Here is a 20,202-nt window from a genome sequence, read left to right as displayed (position 1 = left end):
TATACCTAAACCTTGATATTATACAGAACAGCCTCTATGGACATTTGAAACAAAGGGCCTAGACCTCTTGTTTGAGAAGGGTTAAGTGTTCCAAAGACAGCCTGCGAGTGTGAGGGAGAATACTGGGAGGAGTGGTGATGAGCTCCAGCCAATAACCATGGTGGATAATGGCAAGGATCTATTGGTCTGTGGTGATGGTGCCCCAGGTGCAGCATAATTGTTTAAGTCGTCCCCAGACAGGTGTTGGATGATCAGGGGAAGATGGAGGTAGTCACTGCTTAGCAGTGGAGGAGGATCTGTGTGTAGCAGTGGTTACCACTCTCCCTTTATTGGTAGATCCCCCTGTAAGAGCCTCAGTAGAAGCCTCTGGTGTAGGTGGACTGAGACTGCCTAGGGTGTGAGACAGACGCCTTTGAGGTAAATGACTTATGAGACACCCTGATCCCAGGGCAGTGAAAGGAACACCTTTGTTTAGTGGTATGAAATACACTTATGGCCTTGGAAGTGTTGGTGTGCTTTTTGAGCTTCTGTAATATGGTGTCTACCTGCAGCCCAAACAGGTGCTCTTTGTCAAAGGGCATGTTGAGGACTGCTTTCTGGACCTCCGGTTTAAAACCTGAGCAACACAACCAAGCATGCTGTCTTAAAAGGATGCTTGTGTTTTCCATAAGCCACTGTGTCTGCGGCGTCAAGGGCGCGCCTGATGGACTTGTTGGAGATAGTCTGACCGTCCGAAAACATCTGTTGGCACCTTTTGCAATGCTCCTTGGGAAGGAACTGTAAGAGCTCCTTCATCTCATCCCAATGAGAGTAGGCTATTTGCCAATGGTTTGTGGCCTGGGCCGATACCCTCATCCCGGCAGCATCGATTTGTTTACTCTCCTTCTCTGAGGAAGGAGAGTCCCCAGTGGCCTGACTATTAGCCAGTTTATGGGCAGTCGTTGCCACAGTAGAATCAGGTGGTACCTGTGTCCTGATGTACAGTGGATCAGAGGGGGCCACTTTGTACTTTTTGTCCATCTGTGACGTGATTACCTGAGAGTGGACATGCTCCTTAAAGATATCTTCAGCATGGCAAAGCATGCCATGGAACAGTGCCTGAAGGTGGTGAGGGGCGTGTGGGGTACAGGTAGGAGTCATTGGAAGGAGTGGGATCAGGGACATAGGCATCCCAAGGGTCAGTATCATCTGGAGGCCCCTGTAATCCCACCAATGTAAGATTGCTGGGAACTCTGAGGAGTGTAATCTCCCTGTACTGGTGATGTGGGGGAATCTGGAAAGGAAGTGGGTGGAGATAAAGTTGGAGGTAGTGGTTGAGGAAGAGGAAGAGGTGAAGGAGGTGGGGAGAAGGCCTGCGTTGACTGCTAGTATACTTGTTCTTAGTTTTTTTCTTAGAAGGGACAGAACGTACAGAGCCTCATGAAAGGAAAGTTTCCTTTTATGGAGCATTGGTGAGGAAGGAGTGGCGATGATCCAACCTGTGCCCTCTTGTATCTGGAGCTTGTGCTGACGAACGTCCATTTTCTCTAGTATGGGCACAACTGGAGATGGGTTTGTGGAAGACTGGTCTGAGTCTCTGGCGTCAGGTGTTTTTGGTTCTGAGGCCCTCACCACAGAGGTCTTTGGTTTCGGGAGCTTGATCGGCACCAAAGACGAGGATGTCGTCTTGGTTCTGAGGTTCAGATCAATACCGAAATGATCTCTCGGTCTAAAGCTGTGTAGGTCAAAGCAGATTTGACGGCCATTTTAGGCGCAGACCCAGAAGGTTGGGCGGTTAAAGCAGATTTACAGTGTCAACCACGGCCGAATGACAGTGGTGGACCAGTGACCTCCAGAATAGGCTGCAAACCCTTTTTGGATGACTTATGTGAGACAGCAGGGGCCACAGTACTCATAAATTAGGCAGGGGTCACCTTGAGGCTTACAATGTCTAATTCAACATCTAACTCAGAGCTTTCCTGTATGGAGAGGGCTTCCTACTGAGCACGTTCCTCTCGGAAGATGTCTGGGGTGTCGTTCGGCGACTTCCGGGCCATTTCCAGCTGACGAGTAAGTCGATCCCGAAGGTTTTTTTTTTGGAACGGAATGACTTGCAGGCTTCGCAGTTGGCTTCGCCGTGGTCCAGACAGAGGAAGAGATTGCATATGATGTGTTGGTTGGTATGCAGGAACTTGGCATGACACTGAGGACAGAATCAGAATGGAGTCCGTTCCATCAGGGAACCATTCCCGTTGGTGCCAGAGCCATGTGGAAGGTAGGCCCAAAGCAGGCCCTGGTGCCCCAAAGGGCTGTTAGTCGGTGTCAGAATTGACTCAGTGACGAGAGTGCCAAAATGGGAGGAGCGCAAATTATAACAATACTGTCAAAATAAGAAAGAAGATTGGAAGAACCAAACTGAAGAGAGTCGATAGACAGTGCAGAGGCACACGGGTACGAATAAGATGGTGGAGAGAGAACAATCTAAGAAAGGAGTTGATGCTCATGCGCAATATCACCAAGAGGAGTGGTCACTTGATCTTGTGACTTGGAACACTTTGAAGAAAAACAACTTTCCCCACTCTGTACCCAACACTAGATGGCAGGAGTTAGCACAGCATGCGTATCTACAGCCACCATGCCATCGAACATATCTTTCTTTCAAATACACAAGTAGAAAAAAGAATGTTCAGACTGACTTTGGGTACACCTAAACTACATTGATCTACCTGTACCTCAAATCCTTGCTAAAATGTGCACTCTCAAGTGCAAATCGCACAAGGCACAGCAATGCAATTTCCCCTCAAACAAATGTGCTCTCCATCGCAGCAACAGCCACATTATCTTTGCTTCAGCCTCACACTAGTACTTTTCCCAAAGTCCTGGGTGTTGGGCTTGCAGTTTCATGAGACAGAAAAATTTAGATTTGTTTTGTTCATCATCATTCAAAGCTCGTCTGTGATTATGTGTGGCTATTTCACCCCTTTACTCTTGTTTACCAGGAAAAGGTATTCACCATGTGCTTTCACAGTGCCTGGATACAGGCCTAGATGGTTTCCCCTTTAAGTCCAACAAGAACATTTCTCACCCCTCCAAGACCAACAAACTAATTCACTCTCTCCCTTGAGAAGCTGAGAAGCACAAGATCCCAACCCAAGGCAGATTTTACAATCAAGCAGGTGGAAGTCCACGAAAACTGTAATTAGATGTAATCCTCAGAAACATAATGTATGATTCCGCCAATCATAAAATGGAAAGAAGTACACTTGGGTGCAAATTTATATTAAGAATTAAGTCCTTCAATCTAGCCAATCAAATACAGTCTACTAGGTAAAGACTGTTACTATCTATGCAACTGTGCAGTTGACTAGACACCCTGTGGCATGAAACACAAAGTGAAACAGAAGGAAAACAAGAAAAATGTTAGTTAAAAGCCATATATTTTATGAATTATGTCTAATAAAAATAACTAGACCTAATTGTTAAACTTCTCAAATTCAGTCAAGATATCCTGACCATGTATTTCCCTTGGTCACTGTCCCTATTCACTTCAAGTAAAAGTAAAGACCAGATGATCGAATTACTAACATTTGTTAATGCTCTTTCTTGGTGCATAGTCTATAGAACCTCAGATTCCTCATCTAGTGAATATTCCCAGATGACAGACTAGATCTGTGAAACTCCAAAGTAGTGCTCCTGGGTGATGGTAGGTAGCGCTGGGCGACTCTGCGTTGACGTTGTTCCCCTACAGATGTTATAACAGCCACATTAGCACCACCCATGCACGCAACGTTATTTTCTTTTGTAAGCTTATCTGCACCCTCGGATACAGAACCCATCTGCAAATTGGAAGTTTGGACATTTGCTTTTAGAAGGAAAAGAGACGATCTCTTGCATCTGGGAGGAGGGAGGGCAGTTAGGAATCTGCATTTAGATAAAGTATCGAGCAGTAAGAGCATTACTGAAGGGTAAGTAATTTGTTCTTTTGAGGGAATACTTCTAAAAACGGATTCTTCACCTTATGAATAAATACCTAAACAAGACCTCCCAGGGCGGCGGGTCTGTGGAATGGCTCAGACTAAAAATCCCTGAAGGACTAGATGGGCAAAATTCTCCTCCACGTGGACCTTACTGTCTAGACAGTAGTGCTTTGTGAATGTGTGCACTGATGCCCATGTAGTTGCCTGGTGAATATTCAGGGCCAACGTAGTGGTAGCAGCTTTAGATCTGGTGGAATGAGCCCTCAGATCTGGAGGGTGCTTCTTAGCTATCACATAATACATCTTAATACAGAGGGCTATCCACTGCAAGATGGTCTGCTTCTGCACGTCCTTACCCTTCTTTGGCTCCGGTGTAGGAAACTGGGTTTTGGTTGCATTAGCACCCCCACTATTATGCCCGGTATTTGATGCAACTTTGGCTGCGGTGCACTAGGTCCCTGCTAATCAGGTCCCCAGTGCCAGTGTTCCTTCCCCAAAAACAAGACAACTGGTCACTTGATCCCAAAGTGACCAGGCCTCTAGCACCTCTGCAAGTCCCTAGTAAGTGGTATCTCTGGTACCTAGGGCATAATTACTAAAGAGGGCCCCCCCTAAGAGCTTCTGCATAACTTGTGCCACTCTAAGGAACGCCGTACCAAACTCATACAGACTTCCACTGTAGGCTGGCAAGGGGCTCCAAAAAGTGAAAACACAACATGGCACACAGTTGTGTGCCATGTCCCCCTAACTCTGCCTGTCTCCCCTACAGCAGGCCTTACAGCTCTAAGGCAGGGTGTGTTATATTAAAGGTGAGGGCATATCTGCATAAGCAAATATGACCCTACTATGTCTCTGTCAATTCTTAGATATAGTAAGTGAACAGGGAAGCCATTTTAAGCACATGTGCTCAACACTGGTCAATACGAGTTCCCAACTACATGATGGCTTCATTGAAACCAGAGATGTTTGATATCAAACATCTCACATTAATAAACACTCACTGATTCTAGTGATTGATTTATTAATACATGAACCCAGAGGGCACCTTAGTGATGCCCCCTGAAAAACCTACTGGTGTGCTGCCCAACTAGTTTCCACCAACAGACAAGTTTTTGCCCACAGGAGGTCAGCTCTGCCACTTCACCGAAGTCCTGAGATGCAGAGGCTCCCTGCACTTACACCTGGGGTACTGGACCCCTTACAACAACATCCAAGGCTTGTTGATGGTCTCCTCCGGTCTCTAACAGCACCAAAGCAGATCTACCATCAAGGGATGTCACGATCCACAAGTTCTTTGAGGACAATGTCCCCACTGCCCTGTTTCCCATCTTCACGAGGACCCAGAGCCAGGCTCTGGCCACTGCGATCAGATGCCTCAAAGCACCTCTACACCCAGGCCCGGCAGCCCGAGTCCAAGGGAGTCAATGGTGCCCACGGAGTCCTGAGACTCTGTGGAGCAGAGCCCACCCTTTGGTTTGGCAAGACTGGACTCCCAGTCGCCACCTGCAGCCTCTTTCTGCAGGTCCCTCCCTCTACCGCCTCCGGTGATGGAAACCAGACAGTCCAAGACACCTCTGCACCCGGCTGCCCCGGACTAAGGAGAAGAGGACCAAAGGTGTTCCTATGCCCATGGGCATTGCAAGAGCTGAATCCTATTGGTGGTTCAACCTGACTGGTCCCCTCAGTCCCTACCTACAGCATCTTTCTGACCAGACTGACCACCATTGGCTTCAACGGGGCACCTGACACTGAATTGCACCACTGCACCCGGCCACCCCAGTGCTGCCCAAGGTGACACGTTGGTGAGACCTAGGACCCTGCCCTATACTCACCTTAAGTCTGGAAGACTGGTCCTGTGCACTGCTGAGGAATACCTATTTGCGTATATGTTTTCTCTACCATAGGGTAACACTGCAGCTTCATAAAATTGTACTGTCGACTTTTGAGAACTGCAAAAATTCATAACTCAAAAAGTACTCACCTGATTCTAATGATCTTAGTATCAAAATGTATATAAAAGTATGTTATTTTTATAAACTGGTGTCTGATTTCTTTATTGAATGTATCTCACTTACTGCCTATGTGTGTCTCTACATGTTTAGCATGACCCTCTGATATGCCTAACTGCTCACCCACACTACCACAAAAGACAGCATTTGGGGCATCATTTGTGCTTCTGAATTCCTCTGGGGTTTGCTTGGACTCTTTATACAGTGTACCTCTTTTTGATCAATTATATAATGAGCCAGCTCCTACAACAGGGAATGCCACAAAGAGCTGAACGTCCACCCAATTTTCTTTGGAGAGATCAATGTAAATGTGGAGTGCACTGTTTGGATCCAACAATGGAGTCTTGCTTCTTCCTTTGAGGATTGGTCAGAAGAGTGATGGCTTGTCCAATATGAAAATCTATCACCACCTTCGGTAGGAATGCTGCTCAAGTCTGTAGCACCAATTTGTCTGGTAAAAAGTTGGTATAGGGAGGCTGGACCAGCTCGGCCTGAAGCTCAGTCAGATGACATGCTGATGTTATCGCAATCATAAAGACCATTTTCAAAGTGAGGAGGTGCAATGGACAACTGTGCACTGGCTCAAAAGGGGTACATATAAGAAAGGTGAGGACCACATTTATGCCCCATTGGAGTATCACAAAGGGCGTTAGCAAAAATATATATTGTAGGCCTTTAAGAAAATGCAGCACAACATGTAATCTGAACAAGGATGGCTAGTCTAGCAAACTTTAAAAAAAGCTGAAAGGGCAGACATGTAAACTTGTCAATGCTGGGCCAAGGACAAAACAAACAATACATCTGACAGTTGATCCTGCAACGTGTCTGTCTGGTGGGTACTGCACCAAGCCACAAATTTATGCCTGAGTCCAGCATATACAGATTTTATGTAAGGGTAGCTGGCTGCTACAACAGCATTAATGACTTCAGGAGGGAGGACAAAGAAGATTAACTGTTAACACTCAATCACCATGCATTGAGGTGCAGGTTGTGCAGGCCTAGGTACAAGACCCTGCCCTACCGCTGTGTCAGAAGATGCTACCAATGTGGCTGCCAGATCAGAGGACAAATGCTCAGAATCAAGAGTTCCAAGTACAACACTCTTCCTTCCCCAACCCAGAGCCACTGGTATGACTTGAGGTAGGTCACTCCTCATTTTCTTCAGAACTAAGGACAGGGGAGGTAGTGGTGGAAAGGTGAACAAGAGGCACAGGCTCCACTGCATGCAGAATGAGTCTCTGAGGGAGAGTCTTCTTGGAAACCCAACATGCAAAATTGTTGACACTGCATATTCTCTGCGATGGTGAAGAGACCGAGTCAGCGTTCTCCCCACTGCTGGAAGACACCTTGCACCACCTGTGGGTGTAAATGCCATCCATGATTCAGAAGGAGTCAGTGGCTGATTTCATCACACATGCCATTTAAAGATCCTACAAGGTGATTTACCACCAAGGAAATGCCCTTACAATCTAACCAATTACAAAGACCACACCCTGCCTTGCTTGTTACAGTACCACATTGGTGAGTTTTTTTCAAGTGAGAACCTTAATCAGCCTTCCATTGATGGTTGGCGGAAGGTCTTAAAGGCAAAGTGAATTGCATGCAGCTCCAACAGGTTTATTTGGCGGCAGGTCTCCCTAGAGATTAAAGTCCTCTGATTTCCACCTCTCCCAGATGGTCTCCCCAACAAACTAGTGAATAATCTGTCACCAATGTAAACTATGCACGCGGCCAGTTCAATTGCAATCAAGGAGCCGCGAATGCACATCTTTGGCAGTCTCTTCTGACACCGACGGATTCTGACAAGTTTTCCTGGTGTTGGGCCCACTTGAGAACTCAGGTGACACTGCAGAGCTCTCCTATGGCATGATGGGCACGTTGGAGGTTAGCAGGCCAAGAAGCTTAGAGACATCTGCACTGAACCTAGGATAGAGATTTAAACATCAAGATCAAAGGCCAAAAGTCCTGGGCTGTTTGGTCCAGAGGAAAAGGCCCAAAATAGTACAGTTTCCAGGATGGCTCCAATGAAAGGGAGCCTTTGCAAAGGACTCAAGTATGACTTCCGCAGGCTGACTCACAACCCCAGTGACGTCATGTGATTCACAGTCATCCAGAGGTGCCCTTGAAAGACTGTGGGTAGCCTGCCTTCAACAGCCAGTCAGAGGTATGGGAAGACTGGTATTTTGACCTTTGAAGACTGGCAGCAACCATCGTCATCCTCTTTGTGAACACCAGAGGAGAACTGGTTAGTCCAAAAGAGAGCACGGCAAACTGAACGTGCTTGCTCCCACCTTGAACCTGTGGGCCTCCAGGACAGGGAAGTGAAAATAGGTGCCGCACAGGTTTATTTCAACCACACAGTCTCCGGGATCCAGGTTAGAAAGAACCTGGGCCAGTGTGGGTATTGTGAATCGGTACTAGGCTGAAAGGCTTTAAAAGGACGAAGATTCAAAATAGCAAGAAAGCCTCAGTCCTCCTTCAGCACATGGGAGTAGTATGAATAACATCCAACCCCTACTTCCAATGCTGGTACCCTCTCTATGGATTTTTTTGTCAAAACAGCCTGCACCTCCTCCAAAAGTTGCTTTGGTGTGGGTCAGAAAAAATAAAAGGCAGGGCATAGCCCTGTTGGGCAATTTAAATAACCCACCTGTTGGATGCAATGCTCTGCCACCCATGAAGGCAATGTCTGACTCTGCTTCCTACCAAATGGCTATTTGATGCTTTGAGGTTGTTTCCAGAGGGGGCGGAGGGTTAGGACGTACACAGCCACTGACGGCCTGGTCACTATTTGTTGGGCCACGACTGTGTCCACGTAAGTGGATTGAGGACCTGACGAGGTTGATATGCCAAGCTTCTAGCATGTCCTGGAAAAGGATGAAACTGATAGGGGGGGGGGGGAATTGTCGCACTGGTGTCAAAAGGCGCATGAGTTTCACAGCTCGGCTCATCATAAAAAGCTCCAAGGCAGAGTCCGCCTTTTTGCCAAACAGGTTGATACAGTTGAAATGCATATCCACTAAGGATGTGTGGATGTCCATGGGGAAGCCTGTGGTTCCCATCCATACATGGCACCAGAGCACCACACTTGTTCCAATGGCTCTTAATAGACTACCACTCTAGGCCAGAAGATGACAAACTTGGCTGCATCCTGGCTGTCCTGAACGCTTTTGGTTAAGGAAGCTGCAAGTCTACTGGGACTGACAGTAAGACCTCATCAACCATCTCCCGAAGTGCAGGCTGTAATGCCCCAGGATGCATCTGGCGCTGACTGACCTCAAAGCAGCTCTGGCCATGGAGAACATTCTCTTGACAAATGTTTCCATACATTTGGCGTCTCATATGCAGAGCTGTTGAAAAGGTGTTATGGTTAACTCTGCTTTTAGACGCCTGTGCCATAAAAAACGAAACTGCTGGATTTAGAGTTAATAAATAAATAAAATAAATTTAAAAAAATCAATGTAACGTGGAGCTGGTCTCTGGCAACGCGCAATGTGTCGATTGACAAGACGGCTAGTACAGGTTTTTGCCCAAGTGCCCAATAATGTGCCCATGAGGGTTTCACTGAAGGGCTGGAAAGGTTCGGTCGGTGCGTGGCCAGGCGAAAGGATGTCAGTGAGGACAACTGTTTTTACCTCCACGGTAGGGAGGTGGAGGACTCCAGCAGCCCGCTCAGTTACAGTGGCAAAAGACATACTTGCTTCTGTAGCTGGTCCAGAGGGGAAAATAAAATCACACTATCGGGTGAGGAATCCAGGCCAGTGGCCTCTAGGACGTCCATGTACCAACTGTCTTCATAATGCAGGACAAATGGTTCCAAGTCTCCTCCATTGTTGCCTTATGGCTGGTTCTGGTTAGAGCCTGAGACGAAAAGTTGGTGTAGTGTCTGTGCGTGACTGCACAGTAATGGATTTGTGTATGTGGCTGAGAAATTGAGAACTGGCTGCCCGACATCAGCATCTGGGTGCCGCCTCAGTCATGACAAATTCTGCTCCACATCTGATACCAAGAAAGGTAGCAGCCCCTCCTCTGCCGTTGGCACCCAAAAGACTGGTGCTGATCTCAGTCACGGAACTGAAGTCGGTACTGATGACAATGTGGGACCAGAAGCTGGATTAAAGGCCACAGATGGTGCAGTGGATGGGTCCGCCAATGGTAAATTGACTGGGGGCCCCTGTGGATCCCTGGGGCCCTAAGGCATGTGGAGGCAGTCAAAAGTGTCCAAAGATGTGCAGCATGGATTCTAGGTCAGCTTTGACCTGCTGCGACATCGCTGATGGACCCGGAAACGTGGGGTGCATCAGGAACAAAGTTGGAACTGGCTCCTCAGTGGTACTGTAGTGAGACTTGGAGGCAGGGTGACATCCTCGTGCTTTCTCTGGAGATGACTGCGGAGGGAAGGGGCAGAGTCTCGTTTGAACTGCTTGTGTTTCCTACTGGACTTACCTGAAAAATTTTACAGCAAAAAAGATCTGTCGTGGGAACCACTTCAGGAGCGGTTATGCACTTTCCACTTTTTGCATATGGAGTCTTGCAGTGTTTCACCACATGGAGTTTTACTTCGCGTCACCAATGGACTTCATACTAATTTGGGTACAGTCCCTACAAGGGTTAAACCATATATCCTGGTACACTGGAAAACTTTAGAGAAAAAAAATTACTTCATTGTGAAGAAAAAGAAAAGTAGAGCTCTGAATCCACATCTGAATGAGCAGAAAGAAAAGGACTGGCATCAGTTGCACTACTGGATAAAATATGGTTCACAGCACCACCTGCCGGCACACAGCTGCCAGCACTGATTTTGAGTTTTCCAGGTCCAGTCTGTCATTTAGGGATATTCACAAGGTGAGGAATCTATGGTCAGAAGTATCCATCAGAGTGGAAATTAAAATTCATTCGAAACTTTTAGCTGCATCTTTCAACTACAATGGCACATTAAAAAAATAAAATCTTCTAACTTTTGATTTAGACTGATGCTTCTAAGCAACATATGTAAATTGGAGAGTTTCCAAAATACTCACGGGTATTGTGCATTTTGTACTTCACAAAGTGGTAATTACTAGACGCCTTTCATAGAATACTAGGAAAGCACAATAGCCTCTTCTCTATCTTGGAGATGCCCTGGGCAATCCAGGCATAAAATTGTGTTGAAAAACAGGTTGCCATTGGGAGACTTTGCAGGTTCAATGAATTCTTACTTGCTGAGAAGCACTGACAGCTCTAAGAAACAATGTACATGATGCCAGTGATCATTAGTGTTCAATCAACATATTTTAACTTTTTGGATTACTCAGAGAAACACAACAACAGGCATGCGGAGCCACCCCCAGGATACACACGCAATAATGCAAAACAGAAAATTAAAAATAATACAAAGATAATCACTCCTCCTTAAGATAAATCTCAGGACAACTTAGGAAATGCACTGATGTTGAACATACAGTAGCATGTCATAATTTTGACTGAGCAGCTCTCTCACTTTGCAGATACCAGCTATACAGATTATCTACGAGACCTATTAACAAATTCACGTCTTCAGCAAAGCATTTTACACTGGTCACTACCACTAACATGCCTACATGCCCACAACAATGACTCGCTGAATGCAGAAATTAAATGCAGTTGGTGATAATCGTTCCTCATCTTCCTCCTTGCTTGAAAAACTGTTTCACTCTGCACTTCAGTCTTCCGGTCCTCGTTTTGAACCAACACCAATCTCTATTAAACTTGTACTCACCCACAATGAGAATAGTGTGCCAGCCATGGCAGGACAGGTCTGGCACGTGATGCAGTGAGCCAAAGATTGGTCGTGGCCAGGAGGTACAGATATCAGACCCATGAGGCCTTTCAGTTGGTGTCATTGCCAAGCGACCATTCCCTCCATTACCCCATGCAAAGATATGATTATCTGTGAAAGGAATGGAAATTCATGGGTGGAGGTGTTTTGACGTGCCTCAGACAGCAGATTATGGTAATAAAAAAATGGCCTTCCGCCCACACAACAAATAAAACAAAAAATGCTGACAGGTAAAAACATACCAATTCTGAGAAAACAAATACAGTCACAAGGTTACAGACCCATATTGCGCAGAGGAAGGGAATATGAGCTGAAGTTTCGCACCTTGCAGTGAAGAACTGTGATTTCCCTATAGAGTTAGCACTTTGAAATTGATTGTTGTCAGGAGTCTGCAACAGTGGGGAGACCCCAGAACATGTTATTTTAAATAATTTGTAAATTGACCAAATGATGAGAATACAATATACCTCAACCATAAAAATAACAAAATAAATAATATATTGTATTTTTGAGATGAGCTCAGTGTAGAATTCTACCTCCCAAAAAGTCACTACATAGTTCTGTAATATTTTGATATAGAATAAGAAAAAGAAGTTGGCATGAGGTATAGAAATAACATAACTAGAACACACAATCAGAGGTATGAGCACATACTATAATTACATTATGTGTCTTCAGCCACACTAACCGTGGGCTGTGATGGCTGTAGATGTTTGTGGGGAGTATACTACGGTAATCTTAGTGTGCTTCCTTATCCAACACTAAAATCTAGTTTGAGGCAGGCACTATAAGCCACAACAACCCCATATACAAAATTCTGGTAGGACAAAATTACAGTCCTTCAACAACCAAACAGTGAGCACAGTGAGTACACAAGAATTTTCTTGGAATCCGCTTCTCTCCCTTTAAAGTGTGCCACAAGTGTTACAGGTGGCTTAGCTGACCAGTCAAGCAGGATTTGACACTGTGCTGTCAAAAGGAGGCTCTAGCCCCCACCCAACATATTCTGTGGAGTTCAGGGGACTCAACTCTGCCCTTTTAGGTCAGCCTATTATTGTTTGCTCCTGGGAGGCATTTCACACTATTTTCACACCTATTGAAGGGGGAGATCTGGCAGGCATAGCTAGCCTTCTGACAGTATTAGGATCCAAGCCTATGTGGGCCAACCAACCTTCCTACAGTGGAAATAGCTTTTAAGTGCTTGCTTGTTACTGAAAGGACAAGTTAATGTTACATTTCTAAATGTTCTACTTTTAAATACCATGCACCCTGCATTGTGGGCTGCAAGACCAGCATATGAGTGATTTAATAATACTTAAAAGAGAGGTTTATTTTGACAGGTCGCAATGAAGGTTTTGCACGGTCAAATTAAGCCTACAGTGGTAGGCCTGAAGCCACCTGGGCACTTCCACGATCAGTGGATGGCAAAATAGGTGCTGCAGTTCACAAGTGGCATTTAACTTCCAGGTCCTGGCTGAACTTTTTAAACCATATACTAGTGAGTGAGTTATATGCAGGTTAAATGTGCCAATCAGGAATAAGCAAATTTAACCATGATTAAAGGGCGAGCACAGGCACTTTACTACTGGTTAGCAGGGTTAAAGTGCACAAAGTTGTAAAGTCAGCAAAAGTATAGAGTCTAGCAAAAAAACTTCTGGTGTCCACACAGAAAAAGCAGATTTCCTACACAGTGTTACACTGGCTTCCAGTCCAGTAGCCAAACAGATAGGCTTTAAATATCTGTTCACAAACAAGTGCAGCGTGGCTCCCGCTTCCTTTCTGGCTCGCAGCTTCAAACTTGCCCACTCCCTCTGCCCCAGTTAAAAACACTAAGTGGTGGAACATGGAGTAGGACGCAGACACTCCTCGCTCCCGCAGGCCCTTTAGCAATTTTCCACTAACATCATGACTCCAACCCTACACATCTACGACTTGACTGACCCCCTAAGAACTCCAGGTTGACCGCCACCCTGAGAACCAGCTTTCGCGGCGAGTCGGATATAGCCCAACCTCGCCTCCTCAGCCAGAGAGCTCCTGCCATCTTACCGTGCCTCGTTGCATGGTCCACTACATGGCGCACTTTGCGATGCGCTCCAATTCAGAGCCTACATCCCGGCCGGAGTGGGGGCCACCAAAGACTATGATGTGCCGCAAGGCCTGGGAAAAAGTGGAGTCAGCCCCCTGACGAAGCCACCGCATGGACTTGTGGCTTTCCATGCCACCATCTTGACTCCAGGCCCCAAACCCTCCAGCGGCTCACACCACACCACACCCAGGGTGAGGCCTGGTTGAGTTATCCTGGCGCCTTTATAAGGCCTCTATCTGGAACTGCCTGAGCAGAGAAAGCTTGAGTGGCTGGGACTCAGAGGTCAAAGCCAGCTCCTAAGCAAGTAAGTGTGATTTTTTTATCCCCAGACGCTTAGCAGTGGGAACCCGAAACCCTGCCTTGGCCTTTAGCGGCCTTGCCCCACATTATCCTCTTCCAGCTGGTTCCTCTTGGGCATATACCACTGCTTCCTTGTGATGACAGAGCACCTAGATGGGATGGCTGGGGGCCTATGGTGTTATGTGCCGGTGTGGCCCAATGGAGGGTCACACTGTAAAATAACTTGGGAGGCAACAACCTACAGACCCTGTGCATTAGCAGACGGCTACTTGGAGCAGCGGCACCACCACTGCCTACTCTGCAAAAGGCGCTCTTGACTTGGGACCCCTGCTCCACCTCCGCACTCTGAGACCCGCTGCATCTTGTGACAGCACATGGTGGGGGCCTCATTGGTGGTGCACCCCCCCTCCTGTGACACCCCAGATTGCCATCAGGCTGCTGATCCTCATTCTTTGTAATTTTTTGACATTCATCCGGGATTTGCCATCTGAACATATTACCTTTTGGGATCCCCTCTGACATCTGGGTCATTTTTCTCGATGAACCTTGCTGACCTGCCGAGCAGGGATCTTTTGCCTGATCCTGACTTCCCCCAACTCTTCGGTGCCATTTATCAGCCGCCTAAACGCACAATATTATGCCGAGGTAAATCCTTCAGAGACAGCTTGGTAGACTCCCAGTGGTCAAAATCTTCTGTGCTAAACACGGCTAACAAAGGGGACTCTCCCACATAACCCATATGGCACAATTTCTCAGTGACATTTAGCAAGAAATTGGCTCCCTGAAGGCAGACTTCAAAACCTGCACCCAGGACCTTTCAGAGAGATGTGGCAGAAGTAGGCTCACGCGCTGATGATCTGGAGTGCACAGTGGACTCTCGCACAGAAGACTAGGAAATGCTAATGCGATGGATCCTTGCCCTAAGGGACAAACAAGCAGAACTTCAAGCTAAGCAAGAGGACTTCGAAAACTGCAGTTGCAGAAATAATATCTGCATACAGTGTTTCCCTCGGGTTGCAGAGGGGGACGAAATCATGGCCTTCACAAGAAACTGACCACTGATCCTGGATCAGGCCCACTGTGTCTCTGCTTTGGCAGGCAGACTTGACGCTGCACCGGACATCTTAACAAGAGTGCTTTCTTCCAAGACAAAGAGGAAATCCTGATAACAGCAGGGGGCAAAGCTGATCTCGTCTTCAGGGGACATACCCTAAAGATCTTTCAAGACCTTTCACCAGCAACTCTCAAAAAATGAAGAGACGTCAGACTAGTAACAGAGAAACTCTAGGAGATGAACACTAAGTAGCAATGGACACAGCCTTTTGGTCTCCTTTTTCAGCTCAAAGGCAAGCAAAAACATGTTTGCTCACAAGTAAACACCAAGCGCCTGCTGGGACTACCTGACAAATCCTTGGATCAAACCTCCCAACCCACAACTTCGGAAGATGAAACCCAACGGCACCTGTTATGGAACAACGTGGGCAAAGGAAACATCGATCGACGGGCCAAGCACAAGTTTTACGCGAAACCAAGAAGGCCATCATCTCCCACCTACAATATATGAAGCAGGAATCTTCCCGCCAGAATAGCTTGACCGCTTGACTGTTCTCTCAGTGGGGTACCTCAGATCCATACTTCTTAATTGGAGCATTGTATCTGTTGTCTTCTTACTCTAACCTTTTCTTTCCTATCCTTTAGTAGAGCCAGTGACCTCATGTGGGACTCTCAGGTACTACTGGCTGGGATTACAGAAGAGAGACTCACTTCTTGTCTCTGCCCGGGTCCCTCCCCTGTTGTCCGGGTATTTCTCTTATCGAGGTGACACCTCTAAGGACCTTGGGATAATCTCCTCTGTCCAGGAACGGAGACCCTTACTGTTTTGGGCCCAGTTGTCCCCATGTTCTTTCCTAGTTTCTGACCACCACCCATGCGATTCTTGAGGGTGGGAACCACACTAAGGGGGCAAATCCCTTTTTCTGGTTTGTGGAGCAATACCCACAGCTCTAATCTCAACACACTCTCCCACCTTTCTTCCTAATTTACTAATACATGGGGAAGATTCCTCATATTAAATTGCTTTCACTAAATGTAAAGGGACTTAACTTCCCAGATAAGTGGAAACAGATATGACGCTACTTCCTCCAACAGGACCCCAATATTATCGTTTTGCAGGAGACCCATTTGCTTAAAGAGGACTGTCCTCACATGGCCCACCCCAAATAGTCTTCCCAATACTGGGCATACACTGACACCAAAACATCAGGAGTGGGCATCTTGTGCAGACAGGACTTCGTAACTAAGCTGACAAGAGTAGTCAGAGACCCTGAGGCGTGCTGCTTAATAGTGGCAATAGAAAAGTGTTGCACTACCCTGTCTTTTCTCAACTTGTACACCCCACATCAGTCCCAAGAATCCTTTCTGCATAAAACTAACAAGGATCATCCTAATCTGGCCTGGAGGGGGAGATGGTACTGGGGGGAGATTTTAATTTGGAATGGGACCCAACACTTGACCGAAGTTTCACCCGCTTTCAGGGCATGGGGGCCATGTCAACAACTCAAGAGGGCGATTACCCGCTTTGGTTTGGAAAATGCCTGGAGCTATTTTCACTCCGACACACAGGATTATTCTTTTTATTCACATGCACATCATATCGGCATATTGACTACATATTCATTACACATCCCTTATTACGCCACATAAAAACTGCTCAGATATCTGACACCTCTATCTCTGATCCCACTAACATTGCACTAAACTGGTCCCTCGGATGGAGTCTGCAGGCCCCTCCCTACCACCCCACTTAGAGACTTCCACCTCACATCTTGCGAGACCCAGTAGACAGAACTACCATCACTGATGTGATCAAGGAATACTTTGAACTCAACACTTTACCTCCCACCCCTCCTCACATGCTATGGGATCGTTTTAAAGCAACAATTCAAGGGGTCATTACCTCCAGAGATAGCATGCGTCAGAGAGCCGCCTTGTTGAAACCAAACTGACAGACAACATTAACACATTGGAGGGCATGGACAAAAACACCCTCACGACGTAATAAACGACAGCTTGCCCTACTGCGTGGCCAGCTACAAGTGCATAGTACCAACAAAGCGGAATGCTCGCTCTTGACTCTTAAGCCACGATATTACGATGGGGCTGACAGGGTTGGTACCTCTTTGGCCTGTGGCATTCTACACCAATGCGCTCAGTCCCATACTGCCTAACTGCACACAGTACACTCAGGCTATACAGTTGGGGAAATTTACAAACAAGAGACCGTAAGCGACTACTGTTGTGATCTGAATACCGGTGGGGTGAGAGGATTCAACGGCTATACAGACCTATCTACAGGAATTTTCATGTCCGGCTCTGGACCCTCAACTAGCCGTGGACTTGGAAACGCCTTTCACACTGGCCGAGCTTATAAAAGCCCTTGAGGGATTGTCAATAGGGAAGACCCTGGACCCAGACAGCCTGCCAGTCTCTTTTTATAAGATTTTCTTCCCTTACCTAAAAGAACATTTGCTTGCGATACTTAACACTTTCACACATGATAATGGCCTCACTCCCACGATGTCAGTGGTGGAAATCTCGCTCATTCTCAAGCCTGGTAAGGACCTCACTCAATGCTCCTCCTAAAGCCGATAGCCCTCTTGAATACTGATGCTAAAATATATGCCAAGATATTGGCCAGCCACTTAGGATCTCTCCTACTGGGCCTGATAGGCCCTAACCAAGTGGCCTTCATACAACACCGTCGAGGGCCCAACACCAGACGCCTTGCCCACCTGATAGAAAAAGCCCACATGCATAACATCCACACCTTCCCTCCTTTCATTAGATGCGGAAAAACATTTAACAGGGTCAGCTGGGATTTCTTACGCGCTTGCTTACAGAAAGTTGGGCTGGGACTGGTTATGATTAGCAAAATTACGGCCTCTTACACCGATCCGAAGACTACCATCAGGATTAATAGCCATTCTACCACCCCCTCCATTCTGATACAATAGGATACTCGACATGGCTTCCTCTGTCCCCCTCTTCTCTTAGCTCTGGCCATGGAACCTCTAGCGATTTGCCTCCTTCAGACCTCAAACATCAGGGGCGAATATTCCCTTTGGTGGACAAGACCACAAAGTAATGCTATATGTGGATGATCTACTACTGACTTTAACCCCAGATCGACCCTTCCTGTTGTAGTGCTGAAATTGCAAGAATTTGAGTGAGCTTTAGGCTATAAAACAAACTTGTCGAAGTCACAGGCACTAAACCTCACCATACAACCCCAACTTCTTCCGGACCTACAGGCCTTAGCCCCTTTTCAATAGGATGCGCAGTTAATTTGTTACTGAGGTCTTAATATCACCAACTACCTACAGACATGGACCCGCGCCAACTGGCCCCAATATCGTAAGGCCATCTTAGAACAGATGGAAGCCACTACGTATCTTGTGGTTGGGTCGGATCAACATGGTCAAAATTCTAGGCCCTAACGACTCCTATCCATGTGGAAGACATTCGCCGGTTGCAGAAAGACGTGTGTGTCTTTATATGGAAAGGGAAACACCCCCGCATCTCCAATACCATACTCATGCTAACTTGAAACCAGGGAGGTCTAGCCTGTCCCAATTTCCTTGACTACTACTGGGCAGCACACCTCAGGTTTATCTCTGAATGGGTAGTTAGAAAGAGTGAAAAACATTGGTGGGACTTGGTCTGGCTGCCAAAACTTCATCACCCTTGTAGTGCTCATCTTGCAATCCCTATAGGACAGTATTGGAGATCTGGGACAAGACTGAGGCCGCCTATGTCCTTACCTCGTTTCCCTCCCCAAATACTCCCATCCAATGCAACCTGGGCTTTACACTGGGACTGGCCCCAGGTTCACTTTGTCTGGGAGGATGCTGACTGCAGGACGCTGGGGGACCAATTCCAGGGCTCATACATTAAAATATTTGAGCAATGCAAATCCAAATTCAAAATCTCCGACAAACTTTGACACCAATACTTTCAACTCCACCATTGGGCAATTCACCTGCCATGCTCTTTTTTACACTGTTCAAATGTTTTGTCTGCCATTTTGAGGGCTCTAAGGGCTTAGGTTCCAGGACCTAGATTGTTCTCCAACAATCTCATCTGTTGGCGAGACGCACATACCAAATGAGATGGGAACAGGAGGGCGACGCAGACATCACACAAAAACAATGGGAGCTCCTATGGCTAGAAATTTCCAAGCCACACTGTAGCATACCCCAACAGAAGTCAGCCTACAAATTAATGCTTCAGTGGTACCATACCCCAGTCCGCTTACATTCAATGTTCCCCACAGCTCCTACCACCTGCTGGAGATGTGGTTCGCAAGATGGTACCTTCAAACATATTTGGTGGACGTGTGCACAACTCACTCTTTTCTGGAAATAAGTCTTAAGTCATATTAAAGGAACTTTGTGGTTTCGTCCCAGGCTTACTTCCAACTATTCTTAAAGGCATGAATCACAGCAATTGGTATCTAATCCGTCATATAATGGGTGTGGCTTAATAATTGATTGCGCTGGCCTGGAAATCCCCACTCCACCTCCTATAGCCTCAGGGTTCACCAGGCTTTGGGACACGATGGCACCAGAACACCTGTGACACAAGCTCTCCTTCACAGATAAGAAATTCCTGCAATTATGGCAGCCCCTCCTTACATACCTCTCACGCCTAGAACATCTTTGCTTTCAACCACTCAGGGTACGCGCTCTTCAACTGTTTGAATAATTCTCTGGTCTCCCAGCCACTTACACTCATGATTTTCTGATACACCTGTTAATGGAAACCTTTATTTATTGCCTCTCCAGTGCCTTCCACATCAAGGCTCCCGTCCTCCTTAACTTTCGCATCCACACCATTTTGTTTTTGTTTATTCTGTACCTGGCCGTACTCTCCCCCCCCAACACCACACAGCAGTGGGTTATTTCCCTCCTTCCCTGTGTGTTGTTGAGGTTATATCACGTTTAGTTTCCTTGAGAAAGTACTGAACCAGAGCATCACTCTGGATTTAATATGGAT

At 46.7% G+C, this 20,202-nt stretch overlaps 1 protein-coding gene across 1 annotated transcript in view; it reads right to left on the bottom strand.

Annotated features, from left to right (window-relative positions):
- The window catches only part of NEK9 (NIMA related kinase 9), a 221,491-nt gene that overhangs the window by 13,784 nt on the left and 187,505 nt on the right, over window positions 1–20,202 (bottom strand). The window contains exon 17 of the mRNA XM_069208465.1: window positions 11,703–11,873. Within this exon, the coding sequence (XP_069064566.1) occupies window positions 11,703–11,873 (171 nt within the window). The remainder of the gene's footprint in view (window positions 1–11,702; window positions 11,874–20,202) is intronic.

The sequence above is a fragment of the Pleurodeles waltl genome, chromosome 9 (genome assembly GCF_031143425.1).
Source record: "Pleurodeles waltl isolate 20211129_DDA chromosome 9, aPleWal1.hap1.20221129, whole genome shotgun sequence".
In the NCBI taxonomy this organism is placed as follows: Eukaryota; Metazoa; Chordata; class Amphibia; order Caudata; family Salamandridae; genus Pleurodeles; species Pleurodeles waltl.
The sequence above is the reverse complement of the archived record's forward strand: the minus strand, read 5'-3'. Positions and strand labels throughout refer to the sequence as shown.